The 25438-nt window shown below is 35.5% G+C and overlaps 1 protein-coding gene and 1 pseudogene across 1 annotated transcript; one reads left to right on the top strand and one right to left on the bottom strand.

Annotated features, from left to right (window-relative positions):
• Nucleotides 1-21648: 21648 nt before the first annotated feature.
• LOC116268270 (uncharacterized) lies at nucleotides 21649-22355 on the bottom strand (annotated as a pseudogene).
• A 2355-nt stretch (nucleotides 22356-24710) lies between these two features.
• Nucleotides 24711-25121, top strand: LOC116268271 (protein kinase gsk3; the record flags this gene model as incomplete). Its single annotated transcript, XM_031649989.1, has 2 exons — nucleotides 24711-24877; nucleotides 24946-25121. Coding segments are annotated over exons 1-2 (343 nt in total), but the record flags the coding sequence as incomplete, so codon positions are not given.
• Between the last annotated feature and the right edge of the window lie 317 nt (nucleotides 25122-25438).

Raw genomic sequence — 25438 nt, 5'->3', positions numbered from 1 at the left:
CACATGCAACAGTTATTCCTTCTAAACTAATGTATTTCTTCACAATTTCGGCATTTCAGTTCTTTTGTTGAGGAAAATCTAATCACTTCTGAGCATCTCTTGCAATTGTATCTCTGCTATCTCTTATCGAAATGATGTCGATGAGGACTCAGATGGCTGTTTTTCATCTCATCGAAGAGGCAATTTCTATGGATTGGCATGGGACAAGTGCAAGGATATAATAGCTAGTCCTCCTCAAGATTGCCCTTGTCTGTTACATTGCAGAAACGACATGAAAGATGCCCTGATTGCTGCATATTATCATTTGATGATAGATTTGCTACGGAATTATTGATGAGCTCCAGAGGATGAACCTTTTTCATTTTTTTAACCCAACTCCAAATAAAATAATTAACTTTTAACTAACGATTGATTTATAGTGAAGTTCATATTAACCATCGAAAGCATCTTTGCCTTCAGAGGGAAAAATAGCAGTTTAAATGATTTAATTGGATATATTAGATGGCTATAAGTTACTGCTATTGATTAAGAATTAATTTTACATACTAATTCATCTTAAAAGACGATAAATTTTGATAAATTTATCAAAATTCTTTGTTAAAACTTTGAAAATGATCATTAATTTATTGAGTTAATTATCAAGCTTCATGAAAATGATGTCTAGATGGTTGGAAAAGGCTAGAGCAAGCAAATCAAGATAAAATTAATTCTAATTAGAAATTTCTATATATTGGCTTCCTTGCTATTGCGCCAATTACAATTAAATTGTTGGGATTGTTAAATGGATGCTTTAGATCTTGTATATAGATATCTGAAAGTTCTAATGAATTTGTGACCTTTTTTCTTGTAAAATGGCTAAAAACAGGTTCCAAGATGCTGTAGAAGATGAGTCTTAATCTTCCTCCTTTTCCTACCTTTGATAATTGCCAATTTAAAATCCAAATATGGCAAAGTGGAGTAGACTTATTTTTATTTTTCATTAGCAAATTCAATTGAATACTCATCAATCATTCTAAATTTTCCGTTCCTTTCTCTTAGAATGTGTTATATTTATCCCTTGCATCCACATCTCATTATTATTTTTATCATACCAAACGGGCAATCTGGTAAGCGGCGATCTACCAATACACTTAGAACTGCGTGTATGATGGTAACTTGGCTGCCAGGATTGTTTCCTTCAGGCACAAACATGCTTCCGGGATCATCACAAGATGCTTACTACATATTTATTCGAGTATGGGATGCTTTTGCTTTGTTCTATTGATATTTTGACTCCCATTGAGATAAGATCTGTTCGAGATGGCTACAAGTGCTAGTTATTATTTTTTTGCCCATATATTGCAAGTAGCATAGCCGATTATTTGAAGAAGAATTAAAGCTTAAAAATCAATGTTCAAAACTTAATTCTTGCCTGAATGAGCCATCTACCATGAAATTACCATGAATCTTTGCTCAGATTAGTTGAACAGGCCCTATTTTTCTGATTTTTGGGGAGTTTACTCAACTCGTTAAATTTGAAGCAAACTGTAGAACATTTATCATTCTTTTTTTCCGAATATTGGCTTATGCTGTCTGAAATATTCTGGAAACTGGGAGTATTGTATTTATTTTATGAAGTTTATGCCATTGATATTTTTATTTTTTTGCAGAAGTTCTTCGTAGCCATCTTCCACAATATTCACAAATGAAATATTTAAATGCTAAAATGTCATCATTTTCGTCAATTTCATGAAAAAGCAGATCAGTTTCATTCTAAAACACAAGGAGGGTAACTTTTGCTTTGGCTTATTGATGGAGTGTTCTTCTCATTTTGATTGATTGCTAAAAAATTGATGAAAAATTATAGGTGCGTGAGTTATCATCCAAGCAATTGAGGTCTTAGTAGTTAATATATGCTATTTTTGTCATTTTAAATCACGGTTTGGAAATCCTCTCGAAAAATGATTAATATCATTTTTTAGCTTGATTTGATAATGCAACATGAAAATACCCGAGCCCACTGCAGTCCAAGTCTTTCTGTATCGAAAGAAAAGAATTATACTACATTTTTCTTCTTAGAATTCTAAATTAGGTTGATTAGGTAGCTTTGTAAAACGGGAAGGATGTCGAATTCAAATCAATTTTAATCAGAAAACAATTAAAATATCGCAAAAATGAGATAGGGTCCAATGTCAAAAGGGTGCCTTATCTTGGATAATGAATACTTTTTGAATTTTAGAGATGGGCATGTTACGTCGAAAATATAATTTTCCCTAAATTACGAAATTGAGGACGGCAATCGATAGAATAAGCTTGTAATGCAATATATATAGTAAAAATGCTTGACGATTTGCCCCATTATGACAATTGACTTCTGATATGGATTTTGAGGGACTTTAAATGGTTTGATTAATGCTCTAAATGCGTATCAATAATTTCAAAAATATAATATTTTAATAATCGCATTTACTATCAAATCTCCATGGTAAAAGTGATGTTATTCAGTATTACGTCGTGTATCCCACCTACCTCATCCCCAACAACAATAATTGGATTCTTCCTAATGCCGAAATCATTCAAAATATTCATACACAGGTTTCAGAATAAAACTCAATTTATTGTAAACAGACCATTGCGCAAACCATTCTCGTCAAACAATGTGAGGAGTCCATGAAATAGACTGTCTTCGAGCCCTAAACTAAAAAGTTATAGAAATTATCGTTGAAATAAAAAAAAACTTCCAAAGATGAGGATTACCATCCCGAAATCTACGTTTCCAAAAAATCGAAGAAATCTCAACAACTTTAGAACCGAAACGTTGTCCCCAATATCATTAGATTGATTTTATCATTCATCCAGAAGAAAGGAAAATCGTGCAAGATCGTTTAGAAACTTTTCCAGAAGTAAAACATTTAAAAAGGCTGGAATATTAAGAGATTTTACCTCTACCAGAGCATGATCAGAAGCAAGATGAATAACTACGTTAACGAAGAAACCCTCAAGGAATTGGTTAGGAGCCACCCCGAGGAAAACTAACTCTATTCGAGACAGGAACAACTCTTCTATGCCAAAATCACAAGAACCATCATCGACTACTTCCTCAGAGAAGAAATATCGGTCTGCATATTACTTCTAAACGGATGGACAGAACCAAGAAATCACATCACCTCAATGCTCTTAGAAACATTCGATTGACATTACCTACATTATTATCAGAATGATATTTGTATTTTATTCCCTTATTCATACTCATCAACATGGCTTTTTGCCTTTAACTGCATCGAAACTGAAACATTTTAACGCCATATTATAGCTTGGCGTTATATAAAAGAAATTGTAAAGTTGAAAAAATAAGGGAAAAGTGATTATCAAAGCATTTTATGTGTTACCCGTCCATGGTTTGGTTGTTTGATGCGTCTTTATTACAAATAATTGCATATTTAAGATTTTTAACTCAATATTTGTGAAGAGATTTAAATATCATCTAAATCATAATAAAACGATGATATCTTATGCTAAGGGTGGGAGGATGATGCTTTATATTCTTATTAAATGATCATATCAGATGGCGATACCAGTTCCTTTATTATTTTTATTCGTTAGTTATAAATTCAAACAGGTTCATACAGTTGAGCCTGCCACCACTTTATCCAATTAATACATATTAATTATATGCAGATCGATCAGAATAATGAAAAACGGTCCATATGCTTTGATTTAGGTCTTGAGGTTTCTAAAATTAATAAAATCATTTAAAGTTAGCCTTGGCGTGATTGGAGCATTCAAGAGCTTATATTAAGGATTTTTATAAGATTTTCAACTTATTGTTAATTAAGATGCAATAAAGAGGTCTATTGCAACTTTATCAAATACTTTTCTCGTTTCGCTTTTTTATATTTTTTTCTATGTGTCTGTTGGAATTGTTTGAATTATCATGATCGCTATTTATCTTTTTTCGCATTATTTCACATTTTCACATGCTATATATGCTGGAAACCTAGCTTAAATGGCCTCTTGATAAGCTTATTTAGCTTTCTTGTCTTATAGTTACTATTACTGATGATTTTTTAGATGATAAGTCTGATATAGAACTTATATATGCTAATCATCACTAAAGTATTGAATATGGCTTGTTTTTAATCTTCATTTATCAAGGTTTATTTTGATATTGACAGATCACTTTTAACAATATTTTATCACTAATATTCTTCAGTCGACTAAGATTTAAGGATTTCATTATGATTATTGAATTAAATGTGTTTTTTTCTTTTGCTTTTGCCATTTTTCATCAAAAAAAAACTGGTTAATAACCAGATTACTTTGAAGATTGTGCATAAACACAACCAAAAGAATCCAGTCCACTCTTTAATCTTCACAAAGTCATAAAAAGAGTAAAAGATTGAATACATAAGCATCATCGCTGATCAATAGGGCAACAGTTTGGATACTAATTGGTTTCTGATTTGTTCCATAAAGCTATTGAATTACTTCTCCTTGTTCTCTTAATCGATTTAGACATGGGAGCTCTTACTGAGATGGCTTTCAAACACTTGATACAATACCCGTCGATTCAGTTGCTAATTCTCTCCTTTCTCAGTGGGAATATACTATGAATTTTAAATGAAATTCATGAAGTCATTCTCGTCATAGCTGTCCGCAAACTTTTACCTTTTATGCATATTTTCGTAGACTTGCTCTTGGTAAAATGCATCTCCTTATTTTGGATGATGACGAAGTTATTCAAGAAGTTGATGAGCTCGATCGTCTTGTATCTTCCGTCCTAGCATTCGAAATTTTCAATAGTTATCGAACCTATTTCATAGTTATCTACTCTTCCTTATTCATACAATTTATTTATAAATTGATGCATGATTCATATCCATGCTTGACTAAATATATTCAACGAAAAATCCCAACCAAAACGGATCAAAATAAACTCTCAATGATGGTAAATGCATGAAAACTTTAAGATTTTTTACTATGAGTACGGGCTGAATTTTAATATTCAATAAATATCAATACTGAGAATAAAGAGACTAAATGAAATCCAAGAGCAGCAGTAGCAAATAAATAAATTCCATCTCCAGCTTCATCGACAGTCTTCTCAGCCCGCCGCCACTTAGTAACCCCCTCAAACGACCCCCCTCACAAAAAAATCTCAATGATTCAATCACCATTAGTAGATAAATCAACCCAGCCGAACCCAAACCCCCCATCATGAAACTTTCTCCCGTCAAAATCAAATCAAAATCAGAAGATAAGGCCCTGCAATTGTTCAATAATAGCAAAAATTATGTCGAACAGATATCCATGGAAAATTCAATGATACTCTCCAGAGCCAGTGAAGTCAATGACTCACGAAACAAAGGATTCTCCAGCAACAAGTAAGTCAAGTTTAGAGAAAATTTGATCCTCAGAAATTCACATTATAAAAGATAATTTGCCCGGAAAGACAGTAGGACGCCCTCAATCCTCAAGAAGAGCCAGCTTGTTAGAAACAGCACCATTCAATTCTTGCAGGTAATCTCAAGCCTATTTAGTCCAGCATCATTCAAAGCCGACTCCAAAGCAACGTGGACAGACAGCCCAGCAATCTCGGAGAAGATAGGTAAGGAAGAGCTGCCAAGACCAATTAAGTTGTTAGGAAACGCTACTTCACCATAATCGAACGTTTCGAAGCAAAATTCAATAACAAACTGAAGAAAAACATAAAATTGCGAAACTAAGAAAAGTATAAAGATGAGTTATTCCCACCGATCATATCATCGATTGTTAGAGGGGAGGCAAAAATCCATAAAATAAGACTGAAAAGTTCAAATGGATGAGAATTCCCTAACTTTATAAAGACTCCAATCTAATAGTTGTTAACAATGATGAGAGAAGCAATATAAACATCAAATGCGAGCACTGCAGTAACTTCATAGGTGACGCTTTCAGTTCGATTAAAAACTGCAAATCGATCCTTTCGAAGATGTTTTAGTCATATGAAATTAGCGAATTTGGAGTATACTTAGTAAAGATATTTCAATAGAATGTCTGGAAGTATGTGATAGTCGACGATTTCATTCCTGTCCTTTAAAATTTCCAAGGAGAACTCCAGCCTTATTTGTCAACTGCCAAAAAATAGATGAAAACGGAACCATGGAGATATGGCCTTACTTGCTTGAGAAAGCATATGCCAATTATTATGCCAACTATGAATCGCTTCATTTTGGAAACACTCTTGACTTTCTTGAAGAAATAACAGGCATTTCAGCATAGATCTTTCAATTTACAACAATGAGAAAAAGCAAGCCTAGAGAAACAAGAGGTGGATAGGTGATCAGACAGAAGATTCGACTTCCTTGGTTATATATAAGCAGAAGACAAATATATCCCCATTACAAAGACATAGGATGGCAATTTGACAATAAATTCTTTGAGGAGATCATCACCACGTGTAATTAATTCGACAAACATATATGAAACCTTTGATAAAGTGTATGCCTTCAATCCTCAGAACTGCATCCATAGCACAGTTCAGCTATCGGTATCAACATCAAAAAAGCAAACGAAACTCCAAGGTTTGATATCTCTGTTAGGATTATCAAAGTAAGCGAGGCTGGGTCAGTTTCTATCTCGATTAGGCAAAAATAGAAGAGATTTTACCAAAGGAGCAGTTTAAACTATGACTATATATGGATTAGAGCTATCTTGCTTCAGAAGGAATTCGATGGAGATTGCAGATGGATCGATGCTAAATACTCCAATCTGAAGTCGATCAACTTCAATAACAAACTAGAAGCCGGCTAGTATTACATTATCCTCCTACCAGAATGGAAATCTTCCATTGTTATTAACTTTCCTTAATAGTAAACTCTAACGTGAGCTTAACACTCGCTAAAAAGTAGTATGATGATAGGACCAGCTCATGGAGAAGGATGTTGTGACCTAGCTCAAAGATATGGCAAGTTGCATCAGATCAATCTCTTGCTGCAATTACAGTTACATTCATGAAGAGGTAGGAATGCTGATAGAGAACATAAATAACTAGAGATACAACGGAGACATAAAGATAAATCGATCAATCAACGGTCTAAAGGCTGCTGTCGACTTGGTTCCATTCAACCTTGAGTTTTACCAGCAGAAAAACAATAAACTTCCCTTTAAGACTCAAATATCCGTGTATATTCAAGCTGACAAATCATATACAGTCATATTGATGATGCGAGGAGGAATCGACTTGCCATTTTTGAAGAAGTTTGACTTTGGAAAATGAATGATGTTTTTATTATTTAGTATTTTTACGCAAATGAAATAATCAGCTTGTCTAGCTGAGATGATAATACCTTTTTCTTTGGCTTGCTGGCAGATTTCATCTTTTCTTCCTGAAAACTTAGACTAAGTCTTATATAATCAAAAGATAATTTTCTTGTAGGCATGACCCATTCCATCTCTTCATAGATGTTTTTTATTCAAAATTAATCTAATTGCTAAAATCATCACTCTTGTGGGTGATTTATGTTGCTAAGTGCTACATTTCATCATTTTTCATGTTAAAATCTAATGGAAATGATCGAATATTTATTAAAAAGAGTGGATAACCATCAAAGCAAAAGCCATATCATCACGACCATCCATCCATGCTTCTCCATTCTCATCGATCATGCCCCACGAGAAAAAATATAGTTTATACTCTAAAGCGAGATGAGCATATAACTAAATCCCAATTATTCTCAAATAAATTGAGCCTATTCCCACGCTTTGAATATAATATTAACTTCAACTATGTTCAATTCAAACAAGCCTGAAGAGACCAAACAGGACCCCAAGCCCGAAGAGCACAAGGAGGACGAGGAGGGCGACGACGACGAGGACGTTGAGAAGGAGGTGATTGGCAATTGGAAAATTGTTGACCTTCCCGAAATTCCAGTCGTCACCGGTGAGGAGTAGGAAGAGGAACTGGCCAAGTTCAGGTCGAAGATCTACAGGTTCCGCAAGGGAGAGTGGAAGGAGAGAGGCGTTGGAGAGCTCCGCTTCCTCAAGCACAAAGTTTCGAACATGATCAGAATCTTGAGCCGTGCCGAAAAGACCCACAAGTGCACCATCAACCACTTCCCCATCAAGCAGGACCTTCTGGGCAACCTCGAGCAACTCAAGACCAGCAACAACTCGTGGACTTGGGCCGCCACAGACATCTCTGACGAGGTTCCCGCAGTCTAGAAGTTCTGCGCACGATTCACCTCAAAGGAAGAGTTCGACAGATTCGGAAAGGAATTCAACGAGGCTTGCGAATCAAACAAGAAGACCACTGAGGAGAAGAAGGCCAAGGCTGAAGCGAAGACTGAGGAGAAGGCTGAGGAGAAGGTTGAGGAGAAAAAGGAATGATTGATTGCCCTGACTTGGAATCTAAACATATCTTTAAATCAATTTTAAATTCATAAATCAAACAAAATAAATCAAGCACAAAAACCTTGCTTTAGTAACGGGATTTGGGGGTGAAGTTGATGGTACTTAGGCCCTCTTTGAGGTTGAAGCTTCGTAAAACCGACCTTGATCTAACCAGTCACAAAGGCTGGCCGAAGGTTGATTATTTGTCTTTGAGATTTTTGTGGAGATTAAGAATGCTGGGGTGGTTGGGGAGGCTGAGAAGGTTAAGGAATGTTTGGTTTCTTATCTGTAAAAAACTGAACGCTGTTCGCCACAGTTATTGGTTGTTTCTCTGTAGAGTGGTATTTTTGAGTCTCAGCTGGCTGTTCTATTTCAATTTTTTTCTCTTGTTGAATATGCAAGAGAGGAGGATTGTTTATCTTTATCTTTATTCCATTATTTGAAGGAGTTCCTATGGAATGGAGGTCGGTATGCATGAACTGAACAGGATTAGGCTTGATATTGGGGATATTGTTGACAAATTGTATTCTCTTTGCCATATTGTTGTTATTACTATTGATCAACGGAAGTGGAGGAGTGTTCAGAGCTTAATTCTTAGGTGGAAGAGCGCTTTGAGGCTTCTGGTCAAGAAAGATTGGAATATTTGTAACGTTTTGAGGATTTTGAAAGAATTTAGGTTGGGTTTGATAAAAATTTTGACCACTCTGCTCATGTTGAGTCGGTGGAAGCTGGCTTATTGTACTGCTTAAGATATTGCTTTTTATTGAAGCCAAATTTATAGCAGCATTTTGCTAATAGTTTGGTATAGGCCTTCTTTGGATCAAATCTCTTCCTGCAAGGTCACCATTTTCCGATTTTCCATTCACCTATGGAATCATGTTACTCTTGAACTAAATAATCGGTCTTGAGTTAATCTGGATTGTGGGTATTCTGCTTCCAGGTTTGACTGATCTTCTTTAGAAAATATACTAGTTTTTATCCCAGCCATTTGCACTATTTTGGTTGAAACTTCTCCTAGGGCCGTCATTGTTAGTAGGAAGAATCAAGGATTGAAAAACGCTGCTATTTTTGTTCATTCTTACATTGAAATTTTCCTCTGTTAGTACTCTGTTATCGAGATCTTGGAGACTTGTCCTGAGAATGACTTCACTCTTTTGGTGATTGAGACTGTTGAGATAGGAATCTATTTCTCTGAGTATTTGGTCAGCATTAAGCCGATTATTATGAACATAACTGAGCATGATGCATAAGATATGCTTGTTAAATGGACTTATGTTTGCTGGAAGCGGAATGCCTTGCTTTTCAATCATTTCAAGATATTTTTCCATGCTCATCCCATGATCACATGTTTTACCTGCCAGCATTTCGTAGAAGATGACTCCTAAGGCCCAAATATCGCTTTTTTAGGAATAGTGATTTTACCTGTATGCTTCAGGGGACATATATTTAGGGGATCCAACATTATAGTACAATTGAGGTTTATTCGGACCTACTACATTTCACAGTATCCAAAGTCAATGATAGCCACTTTTTTGCACTTTTCTGGGTCGCCTTTGAACAAGACGTTATCTGGTTTCAGATCTCTATGTACTATTTGCTTGTTTCTCATGTGGGCATATCCTTCGAGTATTTGCCTGAAGATAAATAGGGCTTAGTTCTAGTTTAATCCTAGCGGATGCCTTTTTATATAATCTGCTAAGGTTCCGCCTTACAGGTGCTCCATGATGAGATAAATAAAATGATCTTGGAGTACAATGTCATGCAATTTTACTATATTCTCATGGCCTGTGTTGGCTATCTTTCCTAAATTGCTTAAAGCTGCGATTTCGCAACTGAGCAGGTATCTGGTGACTTAATTATCGATGGTTCTAAGGTCGATGACTTTGATGGCAACGCGATTGTAGGGGTTATTCCTCTCGAAGCCAAGATAAACATTGCCTGTTGATCCTTTCCCTAGTAGTGTGGATTCGTTGATGCAATAGAGATCATTGATGGGTCTTGCCTGGTTCGTCTGCATATGCTTTATAATGTAATAACTGATATTAAGCAGCTATATCAAATCGATGGATATGATAATCTCCAGTAATTTATGTATCAATCCCACATACTCAAAGTATTAATGGTAAGCTCTCCACTTTATCATAAAATTTAAAACCGATGTTTTATTAATTTAGTGCAAATATAAATTTATTCCGAAACTGATGCAAACCAGTGACCTTTCAGAACACTCTCTCAACAATTCCACATCAAAACAGAAATACTCCTTTTCCAGAGATAAAAGATTCCATTAGCGCGATCATAAACCAGTGTAACCTTCAAGTAAATTAGATGTGAAGAATTTTATGATCTTCCCACGACAAGAGCCCAAAGGACCACAACTCAAGGCTATGGCCATAAGGTATTTGGAATCGGAGATCATTCATTCATACCGGGAGTGGGTACGTACTAACTTCGATAAAAACTCAATGATCCGGCTCAGAGGATAAGGATGAAGTCCTTTGGAACATGCCGTTAAGTACAGAAACCAACATTTAGAAAATGGAAATCACTGGACCATTTGGTGATATCAAATATCTCCAAAAATTGCCTCCTCCTGGCGCATATGATCCCAATCCCAGAAGAGATTTAAGAGCTCCTTCTTTCAACTCTCGCCTGACTGACCACTATTTAGAAAAAGTTTCAAAGGTAAACAGTGGAAAATTTAGCTTCCAGGACCAGGAGCTTACAACTACGAAGCCATCGGGACGTCTAATTACTATATCACATCAAGGCATCGAAATTTCACTAATGGCAGATTTTCGCAACTTGAACGATCCTTACCTCTGAGTCAACGAAAAAGAGAATTAGGACCAGGAGAGTATGCTGATGTTGACAACATAAATAAAGTTGGAAGATACAGCTTAGCTAAACATATCAGTGCAAGCTCCTGCGTCTTTTCAAAATCGCCAAGGCAGGGACTCGTTGAAAAGACAAAACTGTTTGTTCCAGGTCCTGGTCAATAGTAATTTTCATGTTATTTAGCAAATCATTTTCGAGCTTCGGCTGATTCCAATACTAAAATGATCATTTTCTTTTCATTTTACCACTAAAACTGTTCCTAACTTATAACAATACGAATTATGCTACAGAATACTTCATCGTTATCAATATATGGCATATTCAAATAGATTTATTTTCATCAATCAATTCATAGATAGTGTCACTTATATCTTTTCTGTCATTCTATCGACAGATATTCAGTTTTAAAAACGTTAAGCTTCGAATAATCTCTCATTTTATTATTTATAAAGATAAAAATATGACAAATACTAACCCAACTCTAAGCAGCTTTATGCCCTTAGCCAAGATCGGTGAGGGTACTTTCAGCTCTGTTTACAAGGTGAAGCGAGTGAGCGATGGCGGCATCTACGCCTTGAAAAAGGTACCTTTCCCATAAGTTTTAGATTAAAATTGCATGCCTAAAATAGAAAGAAAAAGCCAACGCACTAAACGAGATCAGAATTTGGCATCTCTTTCATCGAATTACATAATTACATACAAGTAGGCATTTTTCGATGAGAAACTTCATCTCTTGTGTATCGTTATGGAATGGGCAAGTAAAAATAATGAAATGTAGATGATGGAGATTTGCTTAAAAAGATACAAGAACACAAATAAAAGAAGAAATTGCTTTCAGAAGTATAAATATGGAAGGCCGCCTATCATATCCTATCAGGTCTGTTTATCCTTCATGGAAATTCCATCCTGCATCGAGACCTAAAAAGCGCCAACATCTTCATCTGTGATGGAATTTACAAACTGGGTGATTTAAATGTTTCGAAAGTTAACGACCATCAGCAAAGATTGGTCCAAACTCAAACCGGGACACCGTTTTATGCAAGCCCTGAAATATGGAGGGATTAACCTTATGGAAGCCAGTCAGATATTTGGTCCTTTGGATGCATTTTGTATTAGATGTGTTGCTTAAAGCCTCCATTCAATGGTAAGGATTTGAACTAACTTTACAAGAATGTTCAAAAAGGATATTATGAGCCAATACCTAAGGCTTACTCACCTTAGCTTTAGCAAGTTATCAATATGTGCTTGAGCCAACGAGCAAAAGATCGTCCTTCTGCTAAGTAGCTCTTGAAATAAGGCGGAATATATTATCAAAGTGTGATTATTACGAAATTTCGGTGAAAAAGTAGGCCCTACTAACAACGATAAGCTTTATCGACCATAAAGATGCCAACCGATCTCAAAAAATTGAATAGCCAACTTCCAGAATCAAAGTATTAAAGTGCATCAGACTACTAACAAGGAAAAACCATCACCAAAATGACTGCATCAAATGTCCAAGATATCTCAAAGCTAAAATTATAAAAACTGTTGAAATCTAATGCAAAGGTAAAGACATAGAATTGCAAGAATGTCAAACAATAGGAATCTCACTATAGCTATGAACGTAAGCTTGAGGATCCCATCCCTCTTCCTGAGAGAATCAAAAATCATTTAAATGGAATCAACCGAGTTCCAACTAAAGAGTTTTTAGCAGAAAGAATTACAATCAAAAAGCTAAAATACATAGCAGCATTACATAGCCAAGACAAGAAGGATTAATTAAGAATAGTTGTGAATATCTCAGTCCAATAAAATAAAATCCGAATCGAAAGAAACGACCTCTTTCATGCAATTATCTTCAAGTAAGGCAACCCGAAAAAAATCCTCCTTATTATATTTCAAACCTAAGGCCTCAGAGTGGTAACCCTGCCCCATTTATAATTCTGACAGAAAGCCTATCATAGGTGATTGAGATAAAAGAATTAGATGTTTTCAGATCGAAAGATATAGTGGGTAAAAGCAGAGACCCATATCTATTATAAAAGCTCGAAAAGATAGAGAGGGATAAGATAAGATGCCGTTCAGCTAATCTTAAATCAGTCAAGATGTCTGGATATTCTGAACTCAAGGAGCGTCTTGAAGCCAGATACAAGAACATCAAATAGCCACCAATTTACTAATCACACGAATTAATACAAAATTGAACCACATTAAAAGCTAGCAAAGCGCCAATAATCTCAATCCCATCAGCTATTCATACGCCATTCCAAATTCTTTGAGTGCTCATATCTATCCTCACGCAGTCAGTAGAAACAACTCAGAAAAATTCAATAAAAATAATTCAAATTCCTATCTTTATGAAGTCCAAAATAAGATATTAAATAATCCTCAGTCAAAGAACAACCGCTATGATCTGTTTGGACTCAGGAACAGTAATCCAAATGATTCGCAAATCAGAAGGCTTATTAAAGGTCAAAACTTCTATGGGAAGATAATGAAAAATTGATATATTTATATTTATTAGATGATCAATCGGTATTAATTTCACTTGATGTTCCTAATCATAGAAAGAAACTTCTTTTTTCCTTACTAGTTCCAAAAAATCGACGACTTTGATGACACATTTTGGCTAGGAGGCTGCAAAAGACTGCTTTTCATGGACTTATCTTCATCAATTTTGGGAGGACTCAAGACTAATGTATCTTGCCTTTTTGCCCTATCATCCACATCTGTACCGAGAACTGTCTTCTATCCGATTTTCCACTTCTTTTTTTGACTACTTTCTGGTTCCTTCAAAGGCCTATCCTCGATGACTGATTCTTCTGTTGCTGAGTTTTCAGTATTCATGTTGGTTGCCTCTCTGAACATGTTAGTTATTGAGTGAATGCTGGGATTGAAATGCTATGTTTAAGTATCTTTCCGGGCATTTTTGAACTGATTGGCTGTTTAAAGCTTGCTTTTTTCTTCCAGACATCACCTATATCTAAGGCTATCTGGTCGGTAAAGTTTTTTGATGGGAAATCTCAGTTAATGCTGAAATGTCACTTCCACTCTTCGATTCTTAGTAACTCAGTTAATTCAAATATGTCTTTCGGTAATTTTGTTCCAAACTCAACCATTGCTGTCTTTACCTTTGTATCAAGCTGAGTTCTCTTCTGAGGTGGGCTTCATTAGCTTCGCTTTGTGCTCTTATCTCATGCTATTTTTTAGCGATCAGGTCATCAGCGTATTTTTTGAAAAAAGATTGAACTTTTTGAAGTTCCTCTTGATATTCCATCTCTATGTTATGCTTAGCTTTGCTTCAAGCTCAGGAAGGATTTCCTTCAAGGCTTCATAGGTCTCTTATTAGCTCATACGAATTCAAATTAAATAAATATCGGTATAATTATCAAAATTTAAGTTTTGCAGATGGATGGAAACTCATGTGCAAGGATTAGTGTGATTATTCCATGTTTATCTCGGCAATTTTGACTTCGCTTTCGATTTATATCGGAGAATTGACTCTGGACTTTGCTTGGATCAAACAGTCGTAGAGATTTTGAGTAAGTGCAATTTATAAATTAAGAGATGCCATTTTCTTGTTGAAGTCTGCTATTTTAGAGTTTTATTTATTTTCTTCAAGCTGTTCCAAAAGTTTTCGTTGTCTCTCTTGAGTATTTCATTTTACTTTTGGGTGATTTCATGATCTGAAAAGCTTATTAAGTTGATTAACCTTATCATCGAGCTTTTGTTCATATTCTAATTTAATTTGCTATTATTTTTCTTTGAATATGATCTGCAGCTCATTCTTTTGCTTTTAAAGTTCAAGCCATTTCTGCTTCTTGATCAGATTTAGATCACTTCTGCTGGCAAAGCTTTTCTATCTTTCTTCTCTAAAGCTGGCCTACACTCCTTTCTTATCCTCGATGACTCGATTGTAATCTCTTTGCATTCCTGATTTAATTCTTTTAATGCTTTGTTTTGCTCCTCTAGTGAAAGTTTTTCCTTATAAATTTATCTTTATCTTTTTCTTTCCTATCTTTACTTGTTTCTTAGCTTATCCTATGTGTCTCTAAGCTAGTTTTCAAGTGCAAGTATTCTTTCAGTATATTATTTTTTATCTTTCTTCATCTTTTATTTCAGTTCATTCACCTCCTTGTCAGCATCTGTCGTATATCGTTGATATCCTTGTATAGTTGCTCACAATCCTGCTTTTTTCTTACAATTTCAACTGGCACTTTTTATATTGTCTTTATAAGAAAGTAATTCCGTTTTAATAGCTGCCAATTTGATCCTCTTTAATATCCATATCCCTTAAGCTATTGATCAGCATCTGGGTATCACCACTTTATCTTTATCCATCTGCTTCCTTCATCTTCAAGCTGAGCTCCGAATACTTCCTTTTGTGCATGTTTTTTTCTTCAATGATTTTTCTTCTTTCCTCCTAGAATTGCTTATTTAGCTCGTCTATTTCATTCTAATGATTAAGAATCCTTTCGCCCCAGAGTTCATTGGATCTTGAGATCTCACAATTTAGCTTGTAAACCTAAGCGTTGAGTTCTGCTTTTTATTACTACTTCTAAGCGTTTAATCTTTAACCAGTTCAATAGTTAAGTCTCATGTTATTTTTCACGTTCCAAGATCTTATCCTCAGAGTAGCTATGTATTAATTTTTTTATTTTAGATTCTCCCGGTATTCATCATCTTTTGCTGAGCTTTATCTGATTAGATTTGTGATTTATTCATTTTTAGTCGTCAGTTGATGGCTTAGATCCTCAAGTTCTTTGGCGTATTGCTTTGATTTCTACTCTAAGAGTACTTTAAGAGTAGCTAATTCACGGTTGGTTGCATTTGATACTTTGAAGCTTACGTTATCATCTTCCATTTCTAGGTGGTTCAGTCTATTTTCGAGGTTAATTATCTTTTATTCATATCTGTTATTTTATTTTTCCAGCTTTTAACGGTAAGTCTGGCTCAGAGTTGATCGAATTCTGGTTGTTTCTTCAGCTCGCTGCTTTTAGTAAAACTATCTCATTTCTTCAATCTCTTCCTTTAGGTTTTGGTTCTCCTTCTCCATCTTAGACATCTTGAAGCCGAAGAATTATATCTATTCTTCCTTCTCCTTAAGTATCCTCAACTATTAGCTTACACTTGCAAGTTGTTTTTTTATGTTCTCGATCTATATCTCTGCTTCCTTGTGAAGCTTTGCCTAAAGTTAATTCATCTATGCAAGCCACTTCTGATCGTTTTCTCTCAATCTGGTTACCACTAACTGTTGAGACCTGATTTACTACTGTCTTTCTAGGTTATTTTTAATCCTTTCCATCTCCTTCTGATTATTGGACACCAGCAAGCTATACTTAATCTCATAATCCTATGCGATCTCAAGCGGGCCCTTAACTTTACGATCTCCTCATGAAGATAAATGTTGTCCTGCTCCACAGACTTTATCTTTCTTTCGTAAAAGTCAATATCTGCGAGTGTCAATTCCGTCATCCGTTAAACTAATTATCTTATAATAATCTATTCAAAAAGTTGACTGAAGATAAAGTAATGACAGAATAAATGAGTAAAGATCAAAATGGTAAATTTATGAGTAATTTACAAAAAGCTTGCAAAAGGTCTTAAGAATTATGATTGATATGTATGTTCCAATAATGAAGGAAAGATCAATGATTCATCCAGCAGTAACAATATACGGCTGTAGGATTGTAGTGGCTCCCCAAATGTTCAGCAATTCGAAGAACATCATCCCAATCCAAAGATTCTCCACAATGGCTATCATGCACTTATGTTCGCAGCATTTCTTGTGCACCTTGGCAACATTGAAGAGAAGGACAACGATTAAGATGAAGAAGTAGAAGACGAAAGAGAAGGCCTTTGCAGTCCCTGTGAGGATGTTGAGAGGAACGCAAACAAACAAAGGAAAATAGCGGCTTTAGAGCTCTTTCACCTTTTTAACAACCTTGATGAGGGTGGTATCGTCTGATTTGATATTGGTGGCGTCCATTGCAGCATGATCAAACTTTTCCTCACTGTGATCGTAATTAGGTTGCTTCTTCTAATCTCCCTCCTTGTATCTTTGGTCCCCGATGTTTCATCTTCATTATTATCGATCAATTTTTTGATCAGGCTGATAGTGGTCACGATGAAGTACAGCAAGACAAGCAGAAAGGTAATGAAGATGATTCCTCTTTGGCAATTTTGAGCGGTAGTGTTGGCCATCTAACAAACTCAATTCAAATTTATTTATAACTAATTCAAAGTAATTATTGGGATTTGTTAATCAATATTGATTATTATTAATTCATATTTATGAAAAACTCTCACGTTCTTATCACTGTTTTACTATTCGCAACAGTTAAGGGAATCTTTATATCGAGACAAGTGGAAGAAGGCGACCAAATTTGCTTGTCCTAAGATATACGTATGAAGTAAATAATTAAGCAAGACACACACTTATCAAGATCGATTTGAAGACCAAAGGAAACTTTACCTTTTAATTCAAAGAAGGCATGATACCCGTCCTAACGAGCAAATAATCAATATGGGCTTCACGAAGTCAGTCACCACTCAAAGATACGGCACACATCACTTTTGCTTCTTGAATCGAGGAACCTCAAGCAATAAAATAAGTATGCAAATCGCTATAGGAAAGCATGCCAATGACTTCGGAAGTGCTGTCGGTGGAGATGATCTTATTGGCGCTTTGGCAAATCAAGCAAAATTGCTCAATAGTTTATCCAAGACATCGTAAAGGAGAACAGTGAAGGCTTGGAAATCATGGTGGCTGAAGAACGTGAAAAGTATACATTTACCGAACTCTATGTTTTACAGGGATCTTCGTCATAGCCTCTTTCGTATTGACTTACCTACAATACAAAGTGATTAAGAAGTATTTGCATGCCAGGAAGTACATATGATGATGCTATTGCTCGATGCTGATAACACAATCACAATTCCAAATATAACTCTCCATAATATCTAATTTATTTATTCTACAATTTCCAATTTTCTTCTATTTGATATATTTTCTGTTTTTGAAAGTAAATTAAGCGTTTCTCTTCTGGAAGTTATAATAATTGCAAAGATGACGAGTAAAGCTGACCAGGAGAGAGCCTATTTCCACAACTATCAAAAAATTCTCGAGCCAATAATCCTACATTGTACTTATGCATCTATTTCAAGCGCTTCTAACTTTGTTAGTGATTCTTAACACTCTTTACACCACAAAAATTAGAGTATTTCTGATGTTTATTCTAGAAGGATAGGAGGATCGGAGTATAAATCAAACTTTCAGCCTTTTACTGACAAAATCAATCTGATGGGTGGGCGCCTACTCCACACAACTATGCCAAATACTCTAGATAGGCCTTTGAAAAAAGTAAATCATACTTATCGCAATATGGCACAAACCTACTTTATCAAAATAAGTCTGAAGTACAACAAAAATGATGATTTTTACATTTTATTTTTCATCAAAATAAGTCAAAAAAGCATGCTTTTATCATATCCTTCGGCATTTCCTCTCTTGCATTCGTTAAAACTAATTTCTAAACGTTTATCTGATTATATAGTAATGAGAGGGTTTTTATTTCAAAGGAAAAGTGATTCTCTTTGAGAAACTAGCAAGTTACACTTTATTAATTGTTAGATCCAATGTTGATGCTGATATTTTTGATATTATTTCAACCCTTATAAATTAAGTTACATGTAACCTAAGAAAGAAAATTAACTCTTCATTTTTGAGGACGATGAGTAGATTGTCGAAGTCCCAGCTCCAAGAGAAAAGCCAAACACTTAAAGCTAAGGCCGAATATAGCCAGTTCTACTCGATGAATAGTCTGAGAATGGCAACCATCTACACGAACATCACGAACAAATTATTTCTCCTAATTTTAATTCACTGCCCTCACCTTTAAAGAAGCATCAAAAGGATCACAATTAGGCTCCACCTGCTCAGCAGCAAGAGCTCAAGCCATCAAATTTAGCCTTTATGTAATAAAACGCTTACTCCTTTCGTAAAGATGGATTGGAGCAGCCCCAAAAAGTGGAATACAAATAAATTAGCAATGAAATGGAACTGATCAGTGACTTCAACTCTGAATTATCCAAAAACTAATCATATACTTAGGGAAAATAATAGGACACAAGAGGACTCAGTAGGAACAATGAACGACGAAGAAATAAAAACAAGAGTAAATTTCAAGATGTAAATGACTCCAGCAGTGTAACAAGTAGCAAGTTTGCTGATAAGTATAGAACTTTAAAGATCCCAAAAAAATAGTCCCGAATTTGCTGAACCAAGCTCGTGAAAAAGAAGTTGTTTAACTGGAATATCATAAAACAGAGGACCATCTTGCTCACCATAAAAAGATCACGATGAGATAATTCAGTCGATTACAGGAGTAAGCAAAAGCAAAAAACAAGATAAAGCACTGCCTCCAATACATTCTCATAAACAAGGAGAAATTTCATAAACACTAGCGGTATTCTACAAAACTAGACATCTATGGTTGCCCTGAGCAAAAAATAAGAAGTTAATAAGCTGCAAATGTAAATATGTCCAGTATTACTCAACTTTTCCATACAAGTTAAAATGAAAAAACGAAGAAAATTGCATAGAAGATTGTTCCAATCAGCAAAACATTTAAATGCAGTTTTTAAAGGCAAAAACTATGCTGTTTGAACTATTGGCATCCTGAATATTCTTTTGAAATCAAAAATAAAAAGCTTATCTTGAATGCAAAGAAACAATGTGGTACAATAAACTCTCGTTACAACATAAGTTCTGAATAAAGAGTTTACGATGGCAGTTCCGATGGTTTCTTAGGTTATCTTGCAGGAAATTTCTTCGGCACCTGCTTTAATTTATATCAAAGAGTTGAAGATAAGTAAGAACTGTTTGCACGATTGCCTATGAAACTGAGTTTACATGTTCTTCAGCTTTTAGAAAGATAGAAATTTACGTGAAAAACGAATAATATCCATCATAATCACTATACAAAGGGCCGAACAATATGATTACAACTTAAAGTAACTTTACGATATGGGATAAAATGCCAAGCAGAATAAAATCTTTAAGATGATAAATAAAAAGCCATAATGGAGTGACACGCTTGGTTGTTATTCTATGAACTTTAAAGGAAAATGCAAAATGGCATCAGTCAAAAACACTGTTTTAATTGCCTAGAATGACCCCAACCGATACATCTTGCTCTTCTGCAAAACAGACAGCAATACTTTTTGTACATAGATTTCATATCCTTTGTCACCATTCATTGCGATGGGAATCGTCCTGAGCAGTTTTGACTTTAAGCTTTTCTGCCAATGAATGATATTTATTCTTCAATCTTAGAATAATGAAAAATTAAGAATCATTATGAAATTTCCTCCTCTTCTTAGTGATACACAAAGATTTCGCTGCGATCCATTGGACATTTGGTCTTATATCTAATCCATTAGCATAGGCATTTCTCATGAAAGATGTGCCCGCAGTTGTTAATTTGCATTAAACTATCTACAGACTATGAGCTAAACTCACCCAAACATATGGAGCATACTTAGTTCTTTAACGCTTATTTGAAGGGTACTTTTTTGAGGCATTTATCTTTGTATTTGTTGATAAGATACACCTGCCAGCACATCAACCCTTCTGTTGATGCCAAAAAAAGACCAGACGGGATGAGTCCGATTAAGGAGTACATATAAACGAGGAAGTAGATGTTTAGATAAGTCAGCTCTAATTTTTAAAGATGGTAAGAATAGTGGTTATAGTGATACCAATGACTCCTGCTTATATATTGCACTTTTATTTCGCAGAGGTAGAGAGAGAGGGATATGGCAGACAGGCAGACGAAGATTGAAAGGATAATACTAAATAGCTGTTCAACCTTGATGATGATGAACATCCATATGAAGATTAAGATGTGAACTCCCAACAGACAAGTGAGTCGAAGTTTGGTCGTTGCGTCGTTCTCTTCCTAAGGCCGTGAGATTAGAAGTATCAGACAATAGGCACTGATGGCAAGTAATAAATTTACTATTATAGTTAATGTTATTCTCCGACTCATTATATATTATAGATTGTCATACTATTTCTGCATATACACCAAATCAAGTCGATCCTTCCATCAATTTAAAAAGATTTAAATATATACAAAGTAACTGATCATTCAGTCTTGATAAGCTCCTATTCGGGCTAGTCCATATCATCATCCATGTTTAATGACGATTGATCTATTTTTTATAGCTGGACTTTCATGATTTTGGTAGCTTTTCTTTTTTTGATTTCTTCTCCTTTATTATCCTTCATATCCTTTACAACCTATTTAGCATTATTCTCTTTTCACTTTTTTCGCTTTTTTCAGGAAGTAACAGTCTTCTTATAGGCGTTACGCTTCTGTTTCTCTTCTTGATAAAGAGAGGCTGTCCTTCGAACTGTTCGATCCTGCACAAGAGATCAGCGCTAATTTTGAGGACTGCTGCCAAATTGGTAAATTACCCGCAATAGTTGGGAGCTGAAAAGATAGTGATTAACTTTTTTTCATACCCGAATTAATACCCGTCTTCTACGACTTGGTGAGAACGGCAAATTAGGTCGAATTAGTTTTTATTCAGAAAAAGATCGATTACGTTCTTTCCATAATAGTAGCTAATCCCTCTCTCAAAGTTGTCACTCCAACCGTCAGTAGAAGGCTTAGGGTCAGACCATAGCATATCTGATACACCTTATTGCCTATCGGCTAAATAGGCCTCTTGATGCTATTCAAAGAAGAAATACTTTTTACCAAGGGGCTTAGTCCTCCATGGACGCAGAAAATGCGATTGGAGACGACTGCAGCGATGGGAAAGAAGTTAAAGGTATCAGATATGATCTTCCATGTCTTTAATGTCATTCTTCTTTTGCACTCATCGTAAAATCCATAGAGCTTATTTAACTAGCTGGATTCGTGATTTCCCCTAAGGAGGAAAAAATTGTTGGGATATTTGATTTTGTAGGCCATTAGCAGGCAAATACATTCGAGGGATTGCTTCCCTCGATCCACATAGTCACCCAAAAAGAGGTAATTTCTCTTGTCAGGGGTCCCGAAGAGTTTGAAAATGGTCAAAAGATCATTATATTGCCCGTGAGTGTCTCCGCATATCTGTATGGGTGCTTCCAGCTAAAGAAGCATGGGTTGTTCTATCAAAATATTTTTCATCATGACGCATAAGCCTTCGACCTAGTACTCCCTCAGGGTGAAGGATCGCTAATTGTAGGGTGTCTATGTTAGCTTGATGATGATATCGTCGATATTTATGTTTTTTCGCTTGTTTCCTTCTTTCATTCGATTTATTAATTTCTAAATGCAGTAGACCGACAAATCGATAGAAAAATAACAAAAAATATGTTGCAGTCAAAAAGACATTGATAGGGATATGGGATGTCTGTTTCATGAATGGTTGGATTGTTGATGCTTCATAACTTTGTTTGGGATTTTTGCGAATTCAAAAGAATTTTGGCCCATAGGAATGCAGTCCAAATGTACATCTGTTAATTAAAATGCAAATGAAGCTATTTTTTATTTAACGAGACAAAAATAAGGATTGAAACAGCCTTACAAGGCTCAATTTTACAATTGATAATAGTAATAAAACTGTATTAATAAATATAATACTATTTTGAACGCTATGAGGTCAGTTCACGCGTAGGATCATAACAAAGAGACAGAGCTGAGGATTACAGGTTGGTAGGAAAGTGTATTGAGGCCGAAGAATATGAATATCACTCAAGTAAATGCAATCTATGCCAAAAATATGGCCCATATCAATCGCAAACAGTTCATATATAGACGTAGAAAAAATTAAAAGAAAAATAACCATGAAAATTGCGAATTTCATGATTAGGCAAATGATGAGTTTCATGCCAAAATGGACCTCGATAAAAAATATAGCACCATAAACAATGATAGCTATTCCAGCATCAACCAGCTCAAGAGGCAAATGCAAAACATCTAAAAGATAAAAGATAGATGGTAATAAATATGTATATACTCATAGATAAAGGAAAAGAATAGAAATGGATAAATATCATCGAAATCAGGCATATTAAAACCGTCGCCGGATTGCTTCTAGGATTAGAATCAAAACCTAGCCATGACGAGGACCTTTTTAAGAGAAGTTAGCAGCTGCAGATCTAATAGGAAGTGTCCATTTTCAAGCATGAGAGAAATATAAAAAAGATCTATCACTTTAAGTGAAAGAAACAATGAGAGATCAAAGACCATTCACAGTAGGGGTACTAATAGAGTGTTATCATGCAAGAATAGAAACCTAAAGCTAAAATCCAAGTCAAATAAGATCAATATCACTATCAACCAATTCTAAAGCAAAAAAATGTAGTCTATTTTAAAAATCCTGTGGAATCATTCATGATTGATATTATTTTACCAATACCTTTATTTTTTTATCACCGATGAAGAATAACCCTCACCCAATTGTCGTTATAACTGCTATCAATATACAGTTTACTTTGGTTTGTTAACAATATTTTTACTCTTTCAATATATTAAATTCCAAATAAAGAAAAAACTCTCCCTACAGTCACTTTGATAAATAGTCAGTTTGTATTTTTAAGCTGATTTTACTCTGAGTCGCTGTTTATAAAGAATATTTATAATCGATAAGTAGGGGGGTATGATTTTCAATAAACAAAACCCGAAGGACAAAAAAAGCAGTTCCAGCAAAAAAGTACATAGAAGAGTCATTACTGAAATGTAGGAGCCAGCGCTTCAGAATGCCTATAAAAATTAGCTCAAAAAAACATAAAAGGTGGGCTCAAAACCAAAGTTCATCGATGTTTACTCCAAGTATATGCCCAAGGATATCAACTCCCAACGAAAGAACTTCAAAATCTATCAAAATAAACCATTAGCCATCGACAAACATATGAAAACCGAACCCGATGAAGGATCTAAAATCAATATTTCCGGCACGCAAAATCAAAAATCCAAACTCACTACCGCCAAGTATGAAATCGAAGGAGTCGCCGGGAAGGGTACTTTTGGAGTTGTATACTTTGGAGTTAATAGGGCCAACGGTGAGAAAATTGCAATAAAGAAAGTTTTTCAAGACAAAAAATACAAAAATCGTTAGCATCAGATCCTCAAAATGTTGAAACATCCAAACAACCTCGTCATGAAGGACAGCTTCCTCACCAATTAGGGCGAAGATGAGTACCTCAACATTGTCATGGACTACTTTTCAGATAACCTTTACCAGGTAATCAAAAAACGCTAGATAAATCCTATCCTCATCAAGATCTACTCCTACCAAATCTTCAGAGGGCTTAATTACTTGTCAATGCTCTCAATCGCGCATAGAGATATCAAGCCTCAAAATATTCTCGTCGATAACGTCAAACACAAACTGATTATCTCTGACTTTGGCTCAGCGAAACAGCTCGTTAAATGTAATATCCTTTTAACTTAGCCTAAGCAAACTTAGCATACATTTGCTCCAGATGCTATCGGGCACCCGAACTCATCTTTGGTGCTACTGACTACACTCCACAAATCGATATGTGGTCCACAGGCTGCGTCCTCGTCGAGATGATCAACGGCAGTCCGCCCTTCATGGGAGATTCCCAAATCGATCAGCTAATCGAGATCATCAAGATACTCGGAACTCCTTCTAAAAATGAGGTGGAGGAGATGAACAAAGCCTATGATATGAAGGAATACAATAAGTTTCCCAAGATCAAAACCACCCCATGGAAGAATGTACTAGTTTCTTAATCTAGTTACTGCAAACCAGAGACCCTCTTCTTATCGATCTCGTCACCAAAGTCCTCCAATACTCTCCGATAAAGCGTATAACGCCCGCTGAAGCAATTTTGCATGAATATTTTGACGAGTTGAGGGACGAGGCGAGATACCAAGAAATTCTATTCAAGGTAAAGGCAGTTCCTGAGCTCTTCGACTACTCTCAAGGTAAAAATGTCGGCTATTTAGAATAATTGAGTTTCATCTTCGACCAAACTAAGAGAAAGTTCGATGTGGTGCCTCCTTGGGTGGCCAAAAAAGGCCTCAGCATGCAGCTGACCACTACTAACAAACTAACCACTGCCAGTACCAATACAAAAAGATCAGTTCTTAGTTATAAAGCCTTGTGATTTTTGTTTCTTTATCTATACTTAAATTATCATGATAGCATAAATAATTATCATAGGGGTTGGGGTTGGGGTTGGGGTTGGGGTTGGGGTTGGGGTTGGGGTTGGGGTTGGGGTTGGGGTTGGGGTTGGGGTTGG

The sequence above is a fragment of the Nymphaea colorata genome, unplaced genomic scaffold, assembly GCF_008831285.2.
Source record: "Nymphaea colorata isolate Beijing-Zhang1983 unplaced genomic scaffold, ASM883128v2 scaffold0181, whole genome shotgun sequence".
NCBI classification, from domain to species: Eukaryota; Viridiplantae; Streptophyta; class Magnoliopsida; order Nymphaeales; family Nymphaeaceae; genus Nymphaea; species Nymphaea colorata.
The sequence above is the reverse complement of the archived record's forward strand: the minus strand, read 5'-3'. Positions and strand labels throughout refer to the sequence as shown.